The sequence below is a fragment of the Nyctereutes procyonoides genome, unplaced genomic scaffold (genome assembly GCF_905146905.1).
Source record: "Nyctereutes procyonoides isolate TBG_1078 unplaced genomic scaffold, NYPRO_anot_genome, whole genome shotgun sequence".
Taxonomy (NCBI): Eukaryota; Metazoa; Chordata; class Mammalia; order Carnivora; family Canidae; genus Nyctereutes; species Nyctereutes procyonoides.
The window spans coordinates 29,058,428-29,080,591 of record NW_026575159.1 but is presented as its reverse complement, the minus strand read 5'-3'; the positions used below and the strand labels follow the sequence as shown (position 1 = coordinate 29,080,591).

The following is a 22,164-nucleotide window of genomic DNA, read 5'->3' as shown; positions in this document are numbered from 1 at the left end:
GTCAAACATGAGACTCGTAACTCAAAAATGATCCTTTCTTCTGCAGACAGCAGGCCACAGTGAGACCCTTGTCCTACTTGGGCGCACAGCGTAGGGTGCACACAGCGTGGCTTGGGGTGGATGGGCAAACGCTCATCTGTGGTTTCATTGTTGTCCTTGTATCATTCATTTCTTCAGGGGCTCCGTGGGCCACCTGGATTACCTGGGCCTCTAGGAATCAAGGTAAGTGTACATCCAAGCACATTGGGATATCATGGGTTGTCCTGAAAAAAAGGACTGGCCACAGTTACATTGTAAAGCTGCTCTGGTCACCTCAGTCCACTTCCTCATTCCTCAGTTTATCACATTCCACTTAACTAAAGACTCCAGGGCTCTGAGCCGTGAGGCTGAAATCATGTATGAAGTCATACAATTGGTGCCTAATAAATGCTTGCTGGCAAACGAAGTTGCAGAAGACACTGGCCTATGGCTGGTGGAGCAATAGATCAGCAGTTTTGTATTTTTAGTCTAATTGTGGTAACAGGTGATCCCTAAATTTCAGATGCTTAACACACCAAACCTTTATGTGTCACTCCCAGTAAGCCTACCTACCGGGAGTCATGGTGGGTGGGGAGCTCGGGCCCACATGGCCATTCAGGGACCCACAGCTTCTCAGTGCAGTGACTGTCCACCCATCTAGGACCTGAGCCTGCTACCAGTGTTTGGGGTGCAATGGAAAATGAGGGACACAGCTGGACGTGGTAATTCATTTTCCCCCACCTCGTGACCCAGACAGCAGGGGAAACTGGGTTTGTGGGCTAGTCGTGTGCCCAGGGGGCAAGGGGAAAGCTTTGGTAACTACCAGTAGTCATCTGGTCATCTGTCCCTCAGTTCACTTGCAATCGTAGCTTTGCCCAAGTGGGGCTGTTCTTTTTTTTTTTTTTTTAAGATTTTTTAAAAATTTATTCATCAGAGAGAAGGAGAGACAGAGAGAATGCAAGTGAGAGTAGGAGCAGAGGAGGGGCAGAGGGAGAGGGAGAGGCAGACTCAGGGGCTCCATCCCAGGACCCCAGGATCATGACCTGAGCCCAAGGCAGAGACTCACCTGACTGAGCCACCCAGGTGCCCCCAGCAGAGCGCTTTCCTGAGTGACCAAGGATGCTTCCCTGAAGGTATCTTTATGTTGAACCATTCATTCATTGACTCATTTATGCTGCTCCGATGGCCAGTGAGTGCATTTATGATCGCATCCATTGCCCACCCACTCTGCTGCCACGTGTCACTTACTGAGGTGGGCTCTGGGACAACACTGACACATGTGACGTGTTCCCAGCCCTCCAACAGCTCAAGGGCCAGAGGGGAAAGCAGATAGAGAAGCAAACAGAAGCAGACGAGTGCTGGGGTAGAGGGAAGCTGGAGTCACAAGTGAGCTCAGAGGACGCTCCCAGCCCAGCCTGGTTTGATGAAACAAGGCTTCCTGGAAGAGGTGATGTTTGTCCTGATTTTAAAGTGCATGTAGCAGTTGGAAGGGGAAGAGTGAGGAGGGTGTCCTCTGCAGGGGTGCTCACATGGGAGGAGACACTGAGGCAGGTCATGGAATGCGTTCAGAAATGAGCACATATCGGGAGCGCACCACATCCGGTGAAACCTGATTTGGCCAACTCATGTGCTTGACCTTAAGAATGTGGGTGAGCTTGTCAATGACGGGCATTGGAATGTTATGTGTGTGTGTGTGTGTGAGCGCGCGCACCTTAATTTAACATACATATTCAAAATCGCATTAAAATGCCATATCATCATATTTTTTACTCGCGTGTATTTATTATGAAAATGAATTTTAAGAATTCTTCCTGTGGGCCTTCATGCCACTGCCTGCCACCCCAGAGCCACCTTCTGAGTCAGCCAGCACTTTCTGTGGCACATCCCCATCCCTCCCAGCTGCCTTAGTTAGGATACAGTGATTCTGGAAGCCACAGATGCCGCTATTATGGGAAACTTTATCCCAAACCCCAGGTCCCCATCCACTTAATGGTAGGAGAGGGTTTTTTTTTCTTTTTATCCTAGAGCTGTATCTTCGGGATCTCAACAACGGAACCACAGAGTATGTTGCTTTTTAACATTGTATGTAAAAGGCTCTTTTAGAGTAATATCCAGGATAAGAAGTTTGAGGCCTCATGAAAACTTGCTAGTTCTACATTTAAAACTTCTTTGCAGGGTGGCTCAGTAGGTTAAGCGTCTGCCCTCAGCTCAGGTCATGATCTCAGGGGTCATGGGATCCTGCCTTGCTCAGGGTCCCCTGCTCCCCCTCCCCCTCCACTCAGGCTCTGTCTCTGGCTTTCTCTCTCTCAAATAAATAAATGAAAACTTAAGAAAAAACACAATTTTTTTTTGCTTCATGGCTTTCTCCCATTCTGGCAGCTACCCTCTGAAAGCCTCCTAAGTTTGCACCAATTGAGGTCAGGGCCACTCATGTGGGTCCCTGGTGATTTTGTTGTTTATGGTCAAAGTAAAAAGAAATGGGAGTGTTCTCAGAGTGATGTAAGCAAATATATAGCAACTTCCTATCTTCTGAAGAAAAAAAAAAACTCTTAGAAACAACTTTTCCTGAAATTAGGGGCATATAAAATAGTCCCACATGCCTAGAGCAGTGGGCATGTGTGGAGAGGAGCAGGAGGCTGGATCCAGACTTGGGAAGGCCCTGGGGATCCACCTCCAGCCTGGGGCGTGTATCTGAGACCCCCTACCCCCACCCTGCCGTGACTCGGTGAGCCCCTCGGGTCATTGGCTGTAGTCTCAATTTTCTAGCTTCCAGCCTCTTAGAAGAAAGGAAGGTAAGGGTACCAGAAATGCCTTAAGATGCCCTTTCCCTGTGATAACTATTTATGAGTTCAATAAAATCTATCTCCCAGGCAGAGTTTGGGGAAAAACCAGTGATAGAATACCAATAAAAATATGTGCCTAACTCGTGATGTCATAGATACATGCTTAACAAACATTAGTGCCCCTTATTATGAGATCACTCTGTGGACTCAGCTTTAGGGTTGCAGCAAGAAGGTGGGGATCTAGAGTCCTCATCCATCCCTGCAGGCACTTTGGAGACAGGAGTGCAGAGAGCCTTGACCTGAGGTCCGACTGACCAACTGGTGTCAAGACAGGTGACCTAGGGTTGGTTAGTCATGCTGTCGCTTTAGCCAAATGTTTCCTCTTATTTATAAATGTGAGGTGTGGAAACAGATGACCCACTCCAGTGTTGATACCGTATATGTTTGTAAGTTAGAATGTGGCTTAGAAGTAAAGATTTCCATAGTTCATTGACATTGGGAAGGTAAGTGTGAATTCAAGGAGGTCTTTAGCTGAAGAATGGGCTGATCTTGGGCTGGAAGGAAGGAGGGATGGAGAGAGAAACAGAGCCCCTGCTGAGTGACCCCCCCCGCTGTCCAAGGTGCTGAAGGAAATCCCCTGTGGGAAGGAAGGGAGCCACACAAAGGTTTTCATCAGCGCCACCCACTTTCTAATTACTCATAACCACAGGAAGTTCTAAAAACATCTTTCATTTTCTTGCATGGCACTTGTTTCTACGTTTTGCTTTCATGCAGAGCTGGGATCTGTAGGATCCCAGCTCAGTGACCTACAGGATGGATGACTGGAAGCAAGTGATTTATTCTGTTGGAGACCCTCTGTACTTTTCTGTTTAAGTAAGTGAAGCATATTTAACTCCCGGAGGGCTCCTGTGGGAAGAAATGATGTCATTCTCCTTCCACAACCCACACGTACTCACATTTCTTCTCTGGACACTGTTGGACTGGCCCAGAAAGTCTTACAGCCAAAATATTTTCTAGAGTCAGTATCACAGATTCCAGCTCTTGTGCCCCATTTTTCCTTCATCTTGAACCTTTTTACTTTTGCTGACCGAGCATTAAGGTCTTTTTTCTCTTTTCTTGGGGCTATTTGCTAAAAGTCTCAGCTCATTAAGCTGTGAAGTGCTGCTTTGGGAAAATGTTAGCATCACAATGGGCCATAAACACAGGAAAGAAGCCAGACAACTCCCTAGCAGTCAGAGACTCAGATTCCAGGCTGGGCTGATTGCTCCACCCTGGCTCTGTCTTGCTTCCTCCTCTGTAAAAAGTTGACTTCAGGTCAAAGGCAAAATGTAGTACCTGACCAAAATGTGGGCTATCATTCTGGCACTCTAGGAAATGGCAATTAAAAGCTGGGACTGATGCCGAGTCCTAGGTTGGACACTGTAGACGCAAAAGTCTATCAATATTGGGGACACTTGGGTGGCTCAGTCGATTAGGCAGCTGACTCTTGATTTCCCCTCAGGTCATGATCTTGGAGTTGTGAGACTGAGCCCCACAAGGACTCCTTGCTCAGCCAGAAGTCTGCTTGAGATTCTCTCTCCCACCCCCTCTGCCCCTCTGCCTTGTGTGCATTCACTCATTCTCTCTCTCTCTCTTTCCAATAAATACATCTTTTTTAAAAAAGTATATCAGGGGATCCCTGGGTGGCGCAGCGGTTTAGCGGCTGCCTTTGGCCCAGGGCGCGATCCTGGAGACCCGGGATCGAATCCCACGTCGGGCTCCCGGTGCATGGAGCCCGTTTCTCCCTCTGCCTATGTCTCTGCCTCTCTCTCTCTCTGTGTGTGTGACTATCATAAATAAATAAAAATTTAAAAAAAATTTTAAAAAAGTATATCAATATTGTACCCAACTTAGGGTCTGAGTCATTCTAGGACTTGACAAATACTTGTTCAATTAATGGATAAATGAATGAATGGATACTTTGAGGATGCGTACATAGAAACGAGAGGGTCAGACAGACACAATGGGAGAGTAAGGTGTTTAGATTAATGAAGGTCTACGCAAATATGGGGAAGAGGACAGCAGGGAGAATAAGCAGAGGTGGGTCTATGGGAGTGGAACAATTGGTCTTTTTTGATGGCTCGGTGTTTGGAAAGTTAGAACATGGACGGTTGGCGTGGTTTAGTTGGCAGTCGTTAGGGTTTGCTGGCATGTGGGATACAGCCTTGGGAGGAGTGGGGGGAGCCAAGCTAAAACAGAAAGTGATAAGAAGAAAACCTACATTAAATATTTTAAAGAGTAACTGAGATGCAAAAGGATATGGATTCCGCTGGCACTTGTGTGTGTTTGGTTTATTTTTGGTCTTCTAATTCCACCGATCAAGTGGTAATAATATACTTGTAATCCTCAATGTTCAATAGTCTCTTCCCTTTTGAACAGGTCTTCCTAAGATACATGGGAGTTTGGTAGAATGTTCTCTTTCTTTCTCATTGATGAGGGTCCTAAGGCTCTGGAGAGGTTATAGGACTTACCCAGGGTAACAGCACCAGGTGGACATTGTCCTAAAACTGGACAGAGTCCCCTGACTGCCTGTTTGAAATCTTCCCACACGGCGCTCTCACTGGCACAGTGTGCATGCGACTGGCTTGCAGCAAGGAGCGTGTTCATCCTCTGTTCATTACACATTTTCCCGTATTCGCCTCATTTCTGGACTTCCTGACTTCCCCCTGCATACAAATTAGATTTCCTAGCAGCCCCAAGCATCTTGTACTTCACAGAATGAGCCACCGCACATTTTCCTAAAGAAACACAATGTACCATCTGGGGCTTCAAAGAGAATTTCAGGAGGGGCCTATCTATAGAGGCAGGGGTGAGGCAGAGGGGTGCTGTGGCTCTTGGGAAGCATGGCCCTGGTGGTCCTGCAAGGACAAGGGTCAGTGTCAGTGTTACTGGAAGGAGGTTTGGGGTTTGGTTGATGTCTTTTGTGAGACCTTCCTAAACCTCAGCCCTCCCACTTCCCCTGAATGAGATTTCTCTTCAGAACTCAGCACAGAGGGTTGGAAATGGACCTCTTTTTGGTCCGGGAGCCCATATCTCTGCAAGAAATAAATAAAAAGCAAGCGTTAATTGCACAACTATATGACTTAGGTACTCATCCAGGCGACAATCATATTTCCAGCAAAACTAATCATCTTAGAAACATGACTTTTCTTTTCTTTTTAGAGATTTTATTTATCCATGAGAGGCACACAGAGAGAGGCAAAGACATAGGCAGCGGAAGAAACAGGCCCCATGCAGAGCTCGATCCCAGGACCCCAAAATCATGACCTGAGCTGAAGGTAGTTGCTCAACCATTGAGCCACCCAGGTGCCCCAAAACATTGCTTTTCTTAAAGGTCCAGATGTAAAGGTTTCTGATTGAAATGATGGTTTGAAGGTAAGCTGATTATTAATGGGACTTTTTTTCATGCTTAGAAACATAAACCTTAATGAGCAACGTGTTGCCTAGCAATGTCAGGTTCCACCTGAGATCAGATTGCTGTGCATTATCTCACTGGCTCTTCACACCAACCTTCTAATGCTCTTTCCATTTGTCATAGGAGTTAACGCCTCCCGGGGATATTAAATAGCTTGAGCAAGATCAGCCACTGGTTCATGTTAGGCTGGGCTGAGTTCGGCTGACCTAGTACAGGTGCACAGTCTCACACAAAACTGATAGGGCCATATGTGTTCTGGGCCGGATTTATTTTGGAATTGGAAAGGTAACAATCTGTAAACTATCCGTGCAACACTGACTGTGGTGTGTGGGCCAGCACTCCTAATCAGACTCTTGAATATTGATGCAACAGCGATGTGTAAGCATCCAGACACCCTGGGATACCTGAAGGTTATATATAAGTAGCCTGCGGGCACCTGGGTGGCTCAGTGGTTGAGGTCTGCCTTTGGCTCAGGGCATGACCCCGGGGTCCTAGAGTCCAGTCCCATATCCGGCTCCCCACAGGGAGCCTGCTTCTCCCTCTGCCTGTGTCTCTGCCTCTCTATGTGTCTCTCATGAATAAATAAATAAAACCTTAAAAATAAATAAATAGCCCATGTCAGATCCAGGCAGGTTTTGCCGCCAATTGGGTTAGGATAAGCCCTTGTTTTTGGAGGCTGAGGATTTTGAAATTGTGGATAAAAGGGTATGATTCAGTCTCAGCTTCCTTCTACAGGAAATAACAGACATTCTTCCCTTTTACTCTTGCCATCAGAGTCCTGAATGACAGGTACAGAGGAGGGGCATTAGCCACAACATCTGCCTGGCACAGAGCTGGGCCAGGCTCCCTGTCAGGATGGCGCTCGTGCATGTAGCTTTGCTTCAGGAGCACACCACCCGCTGATGTGGAGGCTCCTGTTGTTACCTCCACTTTGTAAATAAACTAAAGCTCAGGGAACTTGTCACATAATCTTGAGTCAACTGTGACTAGATATTGAGGACAGGCCTGAAAACCACACTCTGTGAACCGCTGTGTGCAAAGGTAATGGTTATAGCTCAGTTGTCCCTGCTCTCCAGACCCTGGAAAAGTGGCCTGTGCAACAGAGGGACTTGGCAAGTTATTGGTAGATTATCATTGATTGGGGAACTGATTTGGAATGCAGGTACATAGTCAAATCTGAGGTGTGGTCAGGACAGGGGCATGATGAGGTCTGGAGAAAACAGTAATATTTGTGGTCACAGGGAGGGGTATCATCTTCTTATAACCACATTTGGAGCTATGGTCAAGTTTGGGGCATGGTAAGCTTTGAAAGGTCATGATCACAAGTGATGGCTGTGCCTGTGGGGGGTGGACTGGGTGGGTGATGGGCTGGTTGGCCGCTGTGGAGGGACACGTGGCGTCCAGGTGGCAGGAAGGGCATTAATGGATAGCACAGCCAGGACAGTTCCCTTTGTATGCTGGTTCTGTCCTGCTCAGAACTCACCTCTTAATCTTATTTTTCCTCTCTCTAGGGGGACCGAGGTGCACCTGGGATCCCTGGCTCTCCTGGCAACCGTGGCGACCCAGGCATCGGAGTAGCTGGCCCTCCTGTGAGTCTTTATTTTTCCAGAATGTCCTCCCCTACCCTCAGGCCACACAGCCACTCCCTGTTGGCTCCCTGAGCCTTTCCTGCAAGGACCCTCCCTTTCCAGCTAACCTAGTGATCCACTGGTCCACTGGGGTATAGGCCTGTCCCCTGGCTTTCTTTGTGCTAAAACTTGGTGTATTTCCTATGGGAATAAGGCATTTGGGGAGACCAAGACGTGTCTGATTGAAAGAGGACAGAACAAAACTCATTAAAATTAGAAAAGAAAAAAAACTGACTTGCTGGCCAAACTTTTGCTAATCTGAGGACTAGCCAGTGAAACTGAATTATCTGGGAAAGGGGTGGGATGTGGGAGAAATTGCATGCTTTTGTGTATTTTAGACAAAATGAGTTCATGATCCTTCTGCCTCCAGTTAGTATACAGGTGAGGACATAAATTAAATCTTAAGTTTAATACAGTCCCCACAATGAAATCCCGGAAAGTGGTGCTCGCATCGGCAGTGTGATGAATAAGTCTGGATATTGTGAGTCTACAGACTTCCTCAAGGTGGTGACCTTAGGAGTTATAAGAGATTGCAAGGACCAGGGATGCCCGGGCCACCGTCCAAGTTGAAGACAGCTATTATATTCAACCAGAGTCTACCTGAATATCTCTAGAAATAGACGACACTCTTCTTTCAAAGAAAGCACCTCTGGCTTTGAAATTGAGACAGTTATTTCCGTAGAGAACAGACATTTATTGGAAATTTTTTCTCATCAAGAATAGGACTATAGTCTTCTGTGTCTTCCACCCATTGCTTCTGATTCTTCCCTTTGTATCACAAGAGCACACCTCCTGCCCCCTTTCAGTGAATGATAGCCTTCAGAATTCAAGGACTTTTCAATCCTGGTAATGTATCTTTTGGTTTGCTCCCTCCTTTGCTAAGGACACACTGTCCATTGATAATGCACCTTAAAATCGTATTGACTTTTTTCTTTTTTTCTCTTTCTTTCTTTCTTTCTTTCTTTCTTTCTTTCTTAAGAGAGACAAAGAACAAGGGCGGGGAGGCAGAGGGAGAGGAAGAGAGAGAGAGAATCCTCAGCAGGCTCCATGCCCAGCACCGAGGCCAATGTGAGGCTTGATTCCATGACTCTGAGATCATGACCTGAGCTGAAATCAAGACTAAGACTCAGATGATTTACTGCCTGAGCCACCCAGGCACTCCTCTGGGGTGTCTTATGTAAAGACATTAATTCTAGTCACCAGGATTCTGCTCTCATTACCTAATTATTTCTGGAAGCCCCCATTTCCAAACACCATTGCAAGGGGTATTTGATTTCAATATAAGAATCTAGGGGAGACACAAACATTCAGTCTGTAGCACTGTCTTACAATTAATTAAAAGAAGCTCAAATACTCAGTCCTTTTCATTTTTTTTAATAATAAATTTATTTTTTATTGGTGTTCAATTTGCCAACATACAGAATAACACCCAGTGCTCATCCCATCAAGTGCCCCCCTCAGTGCCCGCCAACCAGTCACTCAGTCCTTTTCAAACGCTATTGCTAAGCCTCACGGTGTCCACACTACCCACATATTGTCGTTGCTGTTAGCATCATTTACCCTACAAGGGCAACATAACTCTGTCCCTATTCAATGCAACACGAATATAAACCAGAGCAGCACATGACCCCAGTTTCTGCTTGGCTTTGCATTCAGGAAATGCAGACCACAACCAAAAATAATTAAAGGAGCACCATTCTGCGTTTGTCTCTCAAATAATATGAAAGGAAATCCAGTTTATTACCCACAATATCACTTGTAAGGGAGAAACCCCCTTTCCTTCCCTCTGGGGTCCTTTCTCATCCCAGCGCTGGTGTCAGGCATCTCACTCTGTCCCTGAAATTCTCTGGGGCACCCCCCATTCTCTCCCCCTGCTCCTCCTGTCTTGCCTTATTTACTCCCCACCAGAAGTAACCACCTGTCTTCTATCACACCCCTAGCAATGGGACACCTGTCTTCCCAAATATCCCCAGAAACCATGGAGCAAGCGTATAGAATCCCCTTGGGAATATCTAATTTTAATCTGCTTTTCTTAATAGAAATTCTCAGGTAGAGCAAACCCTCCCTCAACTTCATTACATCAACTTTGTCTTTGGCTATTTTTTTTTTTTTTCAGCTTTTTTGGTAACTGGAAGGAACACCATGGGAAAGGTGCAGTGAAGACATACAGTAGTTCAGACTTTGGTATTTGTGAAATCCTCCTCCTCCTCCTCGTGTGGCTAATCTGCTGGAGTGAGGATCCTGCATCTCGCAGGAATTACCCCTTGGCATAGAAAACTTTCTGTAAGTGAAGCTGCAGGCTGAATGTAGGCCCCTCTGTCACTCAACAGGTCTCTATGTGTCCCTGTCTGTCCCTAAGGACTCACTGTGTCAAACCCTTAATCGGAAAGCCAGTTGGCAGATGTGGACACTCTCCACACCACCTCCTGCTTCGGGGCTGGCTAACATCAGCCGTGAAATATGTTCATGCCTAAGTGATTCCACCTGAAAAGTAATTGGCTGGCTGCAGCCAAGGGGCCGTAAATCAACTGTTTATTGTCTTTCCTCCACTTCAACTTATTACAAGCTTCCGTAGTGGACCAAACCTTACTGAATTTTCATAAATCTTGTCTTTGGCCCCTTGCCTAGGCTTCTGATGGCCTGGGAATCTGCACAGAGGATGTAGGGGTGCATTGAGAGTCAGAGGAGGCGAAGAAGGTGGGGGTGGGGACTGATGCCCGGGGGGTGGGGCTCGCTGGGGTTATACTACCCCTTTGTGGGAACAGGGCCACGAGTGGTGTGTGTATGGCTGGGTGCCAGGTGTAGAAGTATGCACACCACCACCTCCTATAGCCCCGTGAACGTTGCCTGACCACTAGGTGAAGCCCAGATTCTGCAGAAGCCTCTTCTGAGAACAGGATCCAAGGGCAAGGGAATGTTCCAGAAATCACCATTTAGGGGATTATTGGGTTGTGCAGAAAGGAAGGGGAGTGAGGGAGGGTGTGTTCATGAGCAGGCTTCCATGGTGGGCGGATGCCCAGGCCTCACTTCCACAGATACCCCGGGGGATGCGTGGAGGGCTGTGGAATTGTTCTCTGAGTGGTGGCAAGGGGGGTAGAGTGCTTACGTGCCCACTCCTGTTGGCCAGTGGATGAGGGCTGCTTCCCGGGGGGCTGACTCCCAGGAGCTCCCAGCCTGCCTGGCCCTCCGCCCAAGGGTCCTCCTGTGGCTGCGGAAAGCCCAAGACCCAGCCAGGTGGCTGTGAGTCCAGGTGTTTGGAGAGGGGCACTGACAGCGTCTACTACATCACTGTTCTCCTGGGAAACCGCCTGAGCTTCACAGGGTAGAGTGACTAGAGCTAGTCTGGTGCCAGGGCTGGGCCGCACATCACTCCCCACCTCCTCCCAAACCAGTTCCTATTGCCTGTGTCGCTCGCCCTGTGGCGTCAGCAGGATGAGCAGAATTATTCATTTCCACGAAGGATGGAGCAGCTTAGGAGTTCGTCCTCGCGTCCTTCCTCTCGTGGTGTTATGCTTTTGAGGCCTTTGGCATCCAGGAGCTGTGCCGACCCCCTGGAAGGGAGCCCTGCTCTCCCTGCCAGCCCCTGTGCCTTCACTGGCCAGGGGCATGGATGGGGAAGCAGCTGTCGGGAGTTCTGGCCTCTTGCTTCAAGACATAAAAAAAATAAAAAAATCCCTTTGATCTCCAGGTTGCTTCTGCTCTTCCTTTAGCAAGGTTTTAAACGCTTAAAAATGATCCAGCTTAGGCCTGAGGGCAGATCAAAGGAGCCACTGAGCCTCCCTGAAGCCAGGAGCTGGAGGCCAGCAAGGGCCGCATTTCCACCGACGGCTGTCCTCCCGGAGACTCAGGCCTTCTGGTCCTGTCACTCTCTTTGGGGGTCAAGAGCCAGTCATTTCTGCAGCATCAGCAGGACTGTTGGGAGGCTACAACAGGATAATATTGCCAGTGACACCTGGTACTGTGCCTTTGACCTTTCGATGTCGTCAAAATCCTCCCCCTGACCTTTCCTTCCCCTGTCTTGACGTCTCTCTCTGACGGCCAGCAGGGCAGCCTCACCAGGCAGGTCCTTTTCTCCTTTTCCTGTCAAAGGAGACAGAAAGGTTACACCACTTGCCTGAAGTGACCCTTGGCCTGTGGCAGAGCTCGGGCTGGGCCCCCTGCACTCACGCACGGCGGGCAGGACAGCGATAGCGACCAGTTCGTGCTCCCCAGCCGCTCCCGGGACAGCGTCCTCTTCCCGCATCTTGGCCCCTGAGCTATGACTCACCCGTCTAGCATTTGTTCTCTGGTTCTTTATTAAAATGTTGCCGACACACGATAGCACATTGGCTTCAGGCTAGAGATTTCAGTAGCCGTTGGTTTTTGTTCCTTGGTTTTGGTTCGATCCCTTTGGTCAGAAGAACCAGGGAGCGGCTCAGGTCAGGCCATCCCAAGAAGTAGGCTGGCCAGGTTCCCTTGAAAGCACTGGGTGTGGCCGTGTGGCCACTTACCTGGCCCTGCTTGGGGACACCCGGCACTTCCCGGTAGCTGCCGCTAAGCTGATGCTCAGGCGATGTGCAGGGCTTTGCTCACTGCCTTGCACTCCCGTCCTGTTCTGCGTGCAGAGTGAGGCCCCACGGGCAGCAGGTGGAAGAGGTGGGGAGGGTACGAACAGCACGTCACCCCCAGACCCCAGGGCTCCGTGCATGGCCAGGAGCTGAGTTTGCTGTTTAGATTAAACAGCTTGCTGTTTAGATTAAAGTCTTGGGGTTTTTTTCGTTGATGACAGTTAAGTTTTAAAATAAATTTCCACTGTTGCTTCTGATTGGGAGCCCTCTTTTTAATCTCTGTTGCTAATTTTAATTCCTGTGGCCTACTGAGCACTTACAATGGGCCAGGCTCTGGTTCTGGCCTCGCTCGGCCTCCCTCTTAACCTCCCTCCTGGATTTCCAACCTGGTCTCTGTACCTGGCTTTCTCCAATATCTTCTCCACACCAGAGCCCGGATCTGAGCTCATCAGTATCTTGGAGACTTCTCCTGAGGGGCACTGCAGGCCCTTCTCACCCTGACAGACCCTAGCTGTCCTTGGAAGCTCTGGCTGCAGATGCCTGGCATTCTCCATGTTAGAGAAAGGAACCTGTTCTTCTTGCACAAAGTCTGACTTCTCTTCTACCAGAATCGTCCTTGTCCCTCCTCTGCCTCTAAACCCATCAGCTTCTTTCTGCAACTTCTCTCACCCAGCACCATCTGGGTAAAGCCTCCCCAAAGTCAAGTGGGTGCAGCAGCTCTGGTGACCCTCAACCCATACCCATTGAGGCCCTATTATTAAAGGGGTGGTTTTCTTTCCTGGAACTGGCTCCATGCCCACCTGTGTCCTCCCCCAAGCTCAGCACAGAGCCTGGCACGTATTAACATTCAGATAAAAGATCATGGATCAGAAAAATGCACCTTCATGGTGGGTATGTCAGTGGGGAGAAGGAGTGAGAGATGACCAACCCTCAAAGGAGGGAAACAGTACCATTAGCATAGCAGCATAGCAGAGAAAGAGGGGAGTACCTAGCATATCTGGAACCCCCTGGGGCTTTCAGTTTTGTGAATTTCCATTTTCTGCAGTTATCAGCAAAGGACAGAAGTGCAGGGGTGCATGGGTGTGTGTGCATGTGTGTATGTATATAGCATGTGCACACATACACACAGACTCCATATATACTTATATTTATCAAGGAAAATTTCATATATACCAAAAGAATATTTTGGAAGAATAGCCAAATGAACCCCATGCAGCCACACGTCCCTCTGCCAACCAGGATCCCTATCCAAGGCCTCCGCTTCCCCTTCACCCTCCACCATTCTCCATTATTTTGAAGCAAATCCCCAACATCTGTCCTTGTATCTGTAAATAATTCCAGTATGTTTCTAAAAGGTAAAGACTTTTAAATGTGACCAGAGTTTCATTATTATACTCCCCAAAGCAATTCCAAATAAATCATCAAATATCCAGTCAGTGGTAGGATTTCTATTTATTCCATAAATGTCATGCCTATGCAGTTCTCCTGTTGGAATCAAGACCCAAATATAGCTAGTAATTGGCTGATTTCTTTCTTTCTTTCTTTCTTTCTTTCTTTCTTTCTTTCTTTCTTTCTTTCTTTCTTTCTTTTCTTTCTTCTTTCCTCTTTCTTTCTTTCTTCTTTCTTTTCTTTTCTTTCTTTCTTTTTTTTTTTTAGAGTGAGAGAGTGGGGAGAGGCAGAGGGGGAGAGAGAGAGAGAATCATAAACAGATTCCACACCCAGCACAAAACCTAAAACAGGGCTCAATCCCACAAACCCTGAGATCACAACCTGAGCCAAAATCAAGAGTTAGACGTTTAACCCCCTAAGCCACTCAGGTGCCCCTGTTGATTTCTTTAAAACTTTTCTCTATAAATATACAGGTTTTTCCCTCCATTATGTTTTTCTTTCCTTTTTCAGTTTATTTATTGATGATTTTTTTTTTGGCCTCCTAGAGCTTCCCCGAGTCTGGAATTTGCTAATTTAGTAATTTAACACATTGCTCTGTCTCTGTGTCTCCTATACATCCGTAATTGGGCCTAGAGCCTTGATCAGATTCAGGCTTGATGTGTTTGGCAAGACTTCATAGGGAGTGTGTTCCTCCATTAGGAGGCACATGGTGTCTGGTGGTCTCTCTTGTTGTGATGTTCACACTCTTTGATGTGCAGTGCTTAGATCAATTAGCACATCAAGGGTTGCAAACTCATGCCTTTCTTGTTCTACCAATTCTTTTTTATGTATCTGCTGAAATACTTCTAGATGGAGGACAGGTCCCTCAATTACAATCGACCTACTCAGTGGTACAATTCATATGGAAGGCAGGATACAAGGGAATGTTCCAGTCTTTCCCTTCAATTACTTTCAAATAAAGACTCGATTCCCTTGCATCTGACAAAAATGATTAATTAGGTGTTTTGTTTTTCATCAATAATTTTGAACAAACACATTTGATGTGTTTTAATATAGTCCAGTTATCCATCCCTTTGACGTGCAGGCTGTCTTAGCTGTTGCCAGTAGGAGCTCATCTCAGTGACCCTGAGTACCTTTGACACAAGCCCAGCAGACTTTGATAGTGTTCTTGTTCTTTGGAATGACCAGGTGCCCTAGGTTTGTATACATTTCTTGTCCGGATCTGGAATCAGTCATCTCTCCAAGGAGTTGTGTTTCCTTCTGGTGGAAAATGGTATCAAAGGCCAAGATCTGTGTATTGGGATAAAGTGGCTCTTGAGCAAACATGTCAGCGAGCATAATCATGGGAAAGAGGGTTGTGGTTGTTGGAAACTTGTTTAGGCTTCAGCTTAGGAATGCCATTTATTGGATCTCTCCTCCTCAACACGTTGATATTTTGTTTTGTTTTTTTTTTTCTTAATTTATTTGAGAAAGAGCACAAGAAAGATCAGAGGACACAGGTGGGGAGCAAGGTAGAAGAGGCAGAGAGAGAGAGGGAGAAGTAGACTCCCCACTGAGCAGGGAGCCGCATGCAGGGCCCAATCCCAGTACCCTGAGTTCATGACCTAAGCCAAAGGCAGACACTTAACCAGCTGAGCCTCCAGGCACTCCAACACTCTGATATTTCTTAAGAGTGTACTGACAAAATAGTTGTGGGGATGGGCCAGGCTGAGTGCCCTGGTTCTTTCCTTAGAACATCTTTTTTGACTTCTGATCACTCAAGGCAAGGTGGCCGTCTAGCACTGTATTCCATTTGAGGAGAACTGAAGCTCACAGAGACGAAGTGACTCGCTCAAGGTCCCACAGCTGATAATTGATAAAGCTAAGGTTTAAAATGGATGCCTTTTTGACAACAGAATCCACCTTTCATATGTGGATTTTATAGTAAATGACATAAAAGAGGAATTTGGAGCTCGAGCAAAGGAACACGTTAAGTACTTCAGGTAGATCATGGAGTTTCATCTGGAACCAAGGGTGGCTCCAAGGTGACCTGGCAGCATTCCCCTTGGCAGTAACCAATTGTCCCTCAGTCCTCTGCTTGGGGAATGGGTTCAGTCTCAATAGGCAGCTGCTTTGAAAAGAGCAAACCTCAGATGTGTGTGCATTGATCCATGTGCACTGTTGACTTACACCTGGATGAAGCCAATGAGAACTAATAGAATGTGGCTTCTTCTTCTTCTTTTTTTTTTTTTTTTGAAAGTGGCTTCTGAGTCAACTAGACCCAAGATGGAAGGGAGTCTCTTGTCTTACCTGCTTGATTTATCTGCTTGACCTGAGACCTCTGGAGACTTCCCCTCCTTTCTTTAAGTGCTCAGCTGTGCACTTAACATGCTGCTTCCTCTGTTTTATCAGAAAGTTCTGGGATATATGTCATAAGCAGACTTTTAGGTTACCTGGCTCATATTGCCAGAAACCTATGCATTTGTGTAAGCTCTTTCTTCCTCTTGGGAGTGTCTGGGGAAATTCTGGGCTCTGCTGCAGGGAGATGTAGGGTACGCTAGACTGAGCAGGAGGTGGGATAACCCCGTTGTCGAGTGACTCCTACTGTGCTTTGGGCAGGTCCTAGTCTCTCTGGCCTCACTCTGATTATCAGTGACAATGGAGGGTGATTATACCTGACTCTGAAGTTCCCATGCTCTAAAATCTTAATGTTGATGGAGTGCCACTTGCTGTGCTCTACAGTATCCTGACAGCACTGTGCTGGGTGCTGGAGAGACAGTGCTGAGCAAGGAGCTTAGTGCCCACCCAACCACATGGCACATGGTCATTGAGTGGGGAGGACAGACAGCCAAGAAGTGATGGCAAACTGAGGCATGGCATCCTGGATGGGAGGCATGGAGGGAACAGGGGACCACCTCTAATGAGCATCCTGGGAGGAGCCAGGGAAGGCTTTCAAAGGTAGTGACACCTCAGCTGAGAACCAAAGTGTGAAAAGAATGTGTCCAGGTAGAAAAGCAGAGCAGAAGCAGAGCATAATGAAGACTCAGGGCAAGGGAGCATTCCAGTCATGGCAGGACCAAAAACTACGCTAATACTTTAATCAATGGCCACATTTTAGCAATCTCTAGAAGCCAGATTCTAAACTGAGGACTTAGAGGGCAGACCCATATGTGTGTATGTAAGAGAGAGAGACACCCCCTTTTAGGAATTGGGGGGCACCATTGCAGTATCAGCCAAAGCAGGCCATGCCGGGGAGTCTGGACCTGAGTGTACCCCCAGCCTGTCCCAAGCAGGAGGGAGGCACCATATGAAGATGCTGGGATGTTCATTCTCACCCTGCACCCAAGCTACAAACTGGAAATGAGCCCGGGTATCAGGAACCAAGTGGGTTCCAGGATAGGATGGTAACCATTCAGGGGCAGTTGGAGGTAGTTCTGGGAAGACCTCCTTGTGCAGAATTCCTGGGTGGGGTGGGCAGGTGTCACCGTGGCTTGCAGGTCGGGGGAATTAGCTACTCCTTCAAGGATAGTTCAAGACCTGGCTTGGAAATAAACACGACAGCATGTTTAAAGAAACATTTCATTCTGACTTGACTTATTTGTTCTGTTTGTTTGTTTCTCAGGGCCCTTCTGGACCACCAGGAGACAAAGGGCCCCCGGTACAGTATGGATAAAATGAAGGGTTGGGCTTAATGGAGAAATCCAGTTTTAATTAAAACAAGTTTAAAGTGGAAGGGCCAAACTCAAGTGCTATCTGCAAATCCCTGCCATTAAACAGTCCAGACCCTGTAGGATATAAGCATATCCTCTGGAATGGTACGAGTAGGAAGGGCATGGGCGATGTTCTCATCCAACATGCCCATGCTATAGTTGGGCTAAGATGGGCTTTTGCTTTTTTTGGCATCTAGGCACCCCAGAAGGACAGCAGGGTGTGATGAGTTTCATCTAATTACCAGCAGAACTAATTTTGAATCCTGGCTTCACCACCCCCAGCCGCATTGTCCTGATTTAGTGGGGGATCTCTCTTAGTCTGTAAAGTGGGCATGTTCAGCCATGGGCCGTTGTGGAGGTCTGTTGGGCTAAATGCCATGAAGCAACAGGAAAGCTCTCAGGAAACATTTGTTCTTAGGAGTAGCTGCCATTGATGATAAGCAGAATGTATGCATTTACTAGGAAAATGTGAATTTCTATAAACTTACCCCAGAGCAAGAGGAGCTGCAGATTAGCACCTATGATGACATGCTTTATGGGTAAAATTCAGTGCACTCAAGTAATTTGCACTCAAGTGATTTCTAAATCAAGAAAATGAGTTTTAATACCCATTTTTGTAGATGAGGAACTGGAGGCCCAGAATAGTTCATTGAGAGGCATCAGATTTCAGAGCAAGTGCTGTAGTGGAGCAATAAGGTGGATAATACAGGGGATGGGGCTCCCCTGGAGGGGTTGTCATGCAGGGGACCCCTGGGAGGTCACAGAGAGGCAGGGTTAGCTCCAGAGCAGCTCTGTGGCCCAGGCCCTGCACCTGCCAGTGCAGATCTACTGATTCCCACCTACAGACCTACGGAAGGAAGACTCCTACAGGAAGTGGGATCCGCAGTGAAAGATATTTGTGAGAATTCCTGATATTGTCCAGAAATTTTCAACAGAATGGGAGGAATTTTCTAATAAAAAATAATAAATGTCCTCTACGTACTGGGCACTGAGCCTTGCATGCTTTAACTTAGGGAGCTGGCTGGCAACCCACCAGACGCAGAGGGGTGAGCCATGGTGAGCTCACTGCAGGCGCTGACCCTTCCACTCAAGGAAGGAGCCTGCGCTCGGGGGCCTGGGCAGGAGGGCTCATGGTGAAGGTGTTCTGGAGTGTTCCTTGTGTGTGTAACACACCCACCTCCCCAAGCTTGGGGACGTGAGTAAGCGCTGAGCAGAGGCACTTGGCACACACATCATATCAGATTCCTCATAGTAACAGGCCATTTGTACAATGAGAACCAACTATTGCCAAGGAAGGGGGGGTCTGATTTTGCTTAAACTGTTGGCAAGTGTCTTACCTTCTTTTTTTCTCAGGGATCCCGAGGCTTACCCGGATTCCCCGGCCCCCAGGGACCAGCTGGCCAGGATGTAAGTAAAGAGCAATGCTCAGCTGAGGTTCTTCTAGACTCCCCTGGAAGCCCACCTCCGCCACCTGCGAGCCTCTCTTGACCAGGAAACCCTCCACTAATCCCTGCCCCTTCCCCAGGAACACTTTTAGATTTTTGCTCTTCTGTTGCCTGTGAGCTATGATTTTGTATTGATGCTTTTGTGTTATGCTTTCAGAACCTCGTTAGCTCCCAGATGTTGTGTGCAACGCCTCCCACTTTTTTTGGTCAACTTCCTTACATACCTAGCAGGCCATTCCTGCTCAGATCCAGCGCCCGCCGTGGACTTGCTGTCCATGGGCTTGTTCCTGACCCATCCCTGTGCAAAGGCTTTCCTCCTTCAGGGGGAAATCCCACAGACTTACCCGATGCTCACCGAGGATGGCACCCCTTCCCACATTGTGGCAGTGATAATCATCTCTTCTCTCCGTGCCTGACCTCTGCTTAGATAGAGCTGAGCTCCAAGAGGAGAAGGAACGTATGTCTTAAGGCATCCCAGGCCCCTGTGCCAGGCACACGGATGTTGCTCACCACACACTCTGACCCAATGCGTGGCTGGCAGCGCTGAGTTCCTACGAAGCACAGCTGCCCGGCGCCATTCAGCCTTAGTACGTCTCTTAGACACGCATCCCTCCATCCGTAGTTTCCACTTCGGCGGGGACACTAAATCACCTTCTCCTTCCCTTCCTTGCTTCTACTATAGAGGAGAAAGTTACCCTCTGCAACCTGTCCACATACTCTCTCATTTCCCTGCCCCAATCTCAAAGTGACCTCCTTATACCCAGCCCTCTTTTCAGAGCTGGGCCTTCCACCTGTGTTTAGAGAAGGATGCTGGCAATTTAAGAAAATGTGTGTGTGTACACACGGGGACACGCTCAGCGTGCAGGCACTGTTTTCAGTGTTGCGTTTTGAGTAGGAGTTACAGGCAAGGTGGCTTATTCTAAATTATTGGCCACAGTGGACTATTTTCTGGGAAGATTTGAGGGTTCAGCTGAGACTGGAAGCCATGCATTTTTATTGGTACCAATCTTCAGTGGTTGGGTGATCTTTTTTCTACCCAGTTACCCTTGGTGGACACAGAGGTGGGGTGGGGGGTGGCGTGGGCAGAGCGGCCCGGGATGATGTGCTTCACACAGTTAATGCTTCACGTTTCTCTTCTCTTAGGGTGTACCAGGAAATCCGGGAGAAAGAGGGCCTCCTGGCAAGCCTGTATGTCATCTCACTGTTCTGGATGAATATTAACTCCCAGCCAGGGCTCCAGTGGGAATAAAACACAACTCAGATGGTCTGGGAGGCTGAAAGAGGGACTTCTTACAGAGCCATGGGGCAGGGGCTGATCTGAGATGCTGGGGGGCCCAGAGATAAGCCAGAGTGGGAGGCGGACAGGACCGTAGCCTGTTTCCAGTGCCGAGTGAGAGCGCGAGGGTGGGGAGGGGCTGTAGCTGTGGGTGCGAGGCCATTGCCAGAGAGCCAGGGCCTGAGCGGGGGAGCAGGGTCTCCTCCCCAGCTCATCTCCTAACAGTGCCTCCCTCATCCGCCTCAGCCAAGGCCTGCAGGCAGTGAGCCCCACAGATGCTCCCGGGGAGCGGCCTCCCCAGCTTGGAACAGGACAGGGAAGGGTAGGGGGTTGGTCTGGGGGTGAGCAAATGGTCCCCACCGTACATCACATTATAAATGGTCCGTTTCCTCCCCCTGTCCCAGGATGTCATCACTGCCCTGGACCCCCCCCTGCCCCTTTTATTTATACAGTGGCAGAAACTGTTTCCTCTCCTGAGGGAACCATGGAAGCCGTGGGGTTGCAGGGAAATGGCTGGTCCCGAGTGCTCCCTCCTTGGTGCTCTAGCCCGAGGCTCCTGCGAGCTCCCTCATGGGCAGCATGTTTAGCCTTCTTGATTAGGTTGCTGTTGTCAGAGAAGCCCCAAGGCTGGGCCAAGTGACCAGGACATCAAGGGGTGCAGGGAGGGGTGGGCTCCAGGGGAGGAACGGTGAGGATGAGCAGTCAGGGTGGGGGGCAGTGCAGACACGGGAGAGACTGGTCCCTGCTGAAGGGTGTTAGCCAGGAGGGCAGAGCTGGTCGCATCAGGAGTGGGGACTGTGAGGTCCCTGTGGGACCGCCCGTACATCCGGCTCTGAAACAAGGATGCTCACCTGGTGAAAGCTCTCCCTCAAGCTGAGCCTGAGAGTTAGAGTCTCCTTTGCAAGCCTGGCCACTGCAAGAGCCAGGCGAGCACCCATGGGCGCCGTCACTGCCTCATCTGGGTTGCTGGGCCCGCCAGGGGACTTACCTGTGGGACCAGTGGAGGGTCGAGTGAGAGGTTAGGGACAACTCGCTTCCCCTCCTCCTCCGCGGGAGCCAACTTTGCGGCAGCCAGTGAGCCCCCAGAAGCCACGTTGTTGGCCCAGGGCAAGGCCCTGGTGAAGCAGGGGGGGACCAAGGTTCAGAGCAGAGGCTAAACGGGGGTCCCAGGGACCTCTGCCGAAGCTAGGCCTTGACACCTCTCTGCAAAGAGAAGCCAGCACCCTCCACCAACAGTGTGGACAACCAGGACTGCCCCATGGCTGCGCACCTGCGGGGTGTGGAGGGAGAGAGGGAGAGAGGGAGGAAGGAGGGGGAAGAAATAGAGCACCTTTAAAGGAACACACTGCCCACGTGTGGTCCCAGGTACAGCCCAGCGGCCCTCAGGGTCTCTTTGCTGTTGCTGGTCAGATAGGGCATTTTTCAGGGGCCCCCAAGACACCCTCAGGCTCCATGATTCCCTTGGAGGACTCCGTGGGAGGGCTCTAAGAACTCAGGAGCATTGTTCCATCACGATGACAGTTCCTCATGGAGGGAGGACACAGGTGATGGCCGGCACAGGAAAATGCACAGGAATAGCCCCTGGGAGACCAGGTCCAGGGCCTCCAGTGACCTCCCCTGTCCCGGGGCGAACTGGTGCGGACAGCACTTCAGCCCCCTGCAGTTTCCTGGGATCGGATGCATGAGAGAGGGTGGCAGGTGCTAGGTAAGAGCGTGACGTGTGGCCCACGAGGGGAGCTCACCCAAGCCTCAGCAGCCGGGGCGTCCGAGGGCTTAGAGGTCACCTGTCAGGAGCGCGCAGGGCCAGTCTCTGGAGTGAGTGGGTTTGGACGCCCCTGGCCAGCTGCCTTCAGCCTGTACCACACAGTCCCTGCTCCTCGGGGTAGAGAGGGGGACCCGGAGGGTTTCTCCGGTGCTGCGCCCCCAGAATTCCTG

The 22,164-nt window shown here is 49.0% G+C and overlaps 1 protein-coding gene across 1 annotated transcript in view; it reads left to right on the top strand.

Moving 5' to 3' along the window:
* The window catches only part of COL22A1 (collagen type XXII alpha 1 chain), a 242,116-nt gene that overhangs the window by 153,538 nt on the left and 66,414 nt on the right, over positions 1-22,164 (top strand). The window contains exons 38-42 of the mRNA XM_055314212.1: positions 178-222; positions 7,767-7,844; positions 17,421-17,456; positions 18,862-18,915; positions 20,097-20,141. Coding sequence (XP_055170187.1) covers positions 178-222; positions 7,767-7,844; positions 17,421-17,456; positions 18,862-18,915; positions 20,097-20,141 — 258 coding nt within the window. The remainder of the gene's footprint in view (positions 1-177; positions 223-7,766; positions 7,845-17,420; positions 17,457-18,861; positions 18,916-20,096; positions 20,142-22,164) is intronic.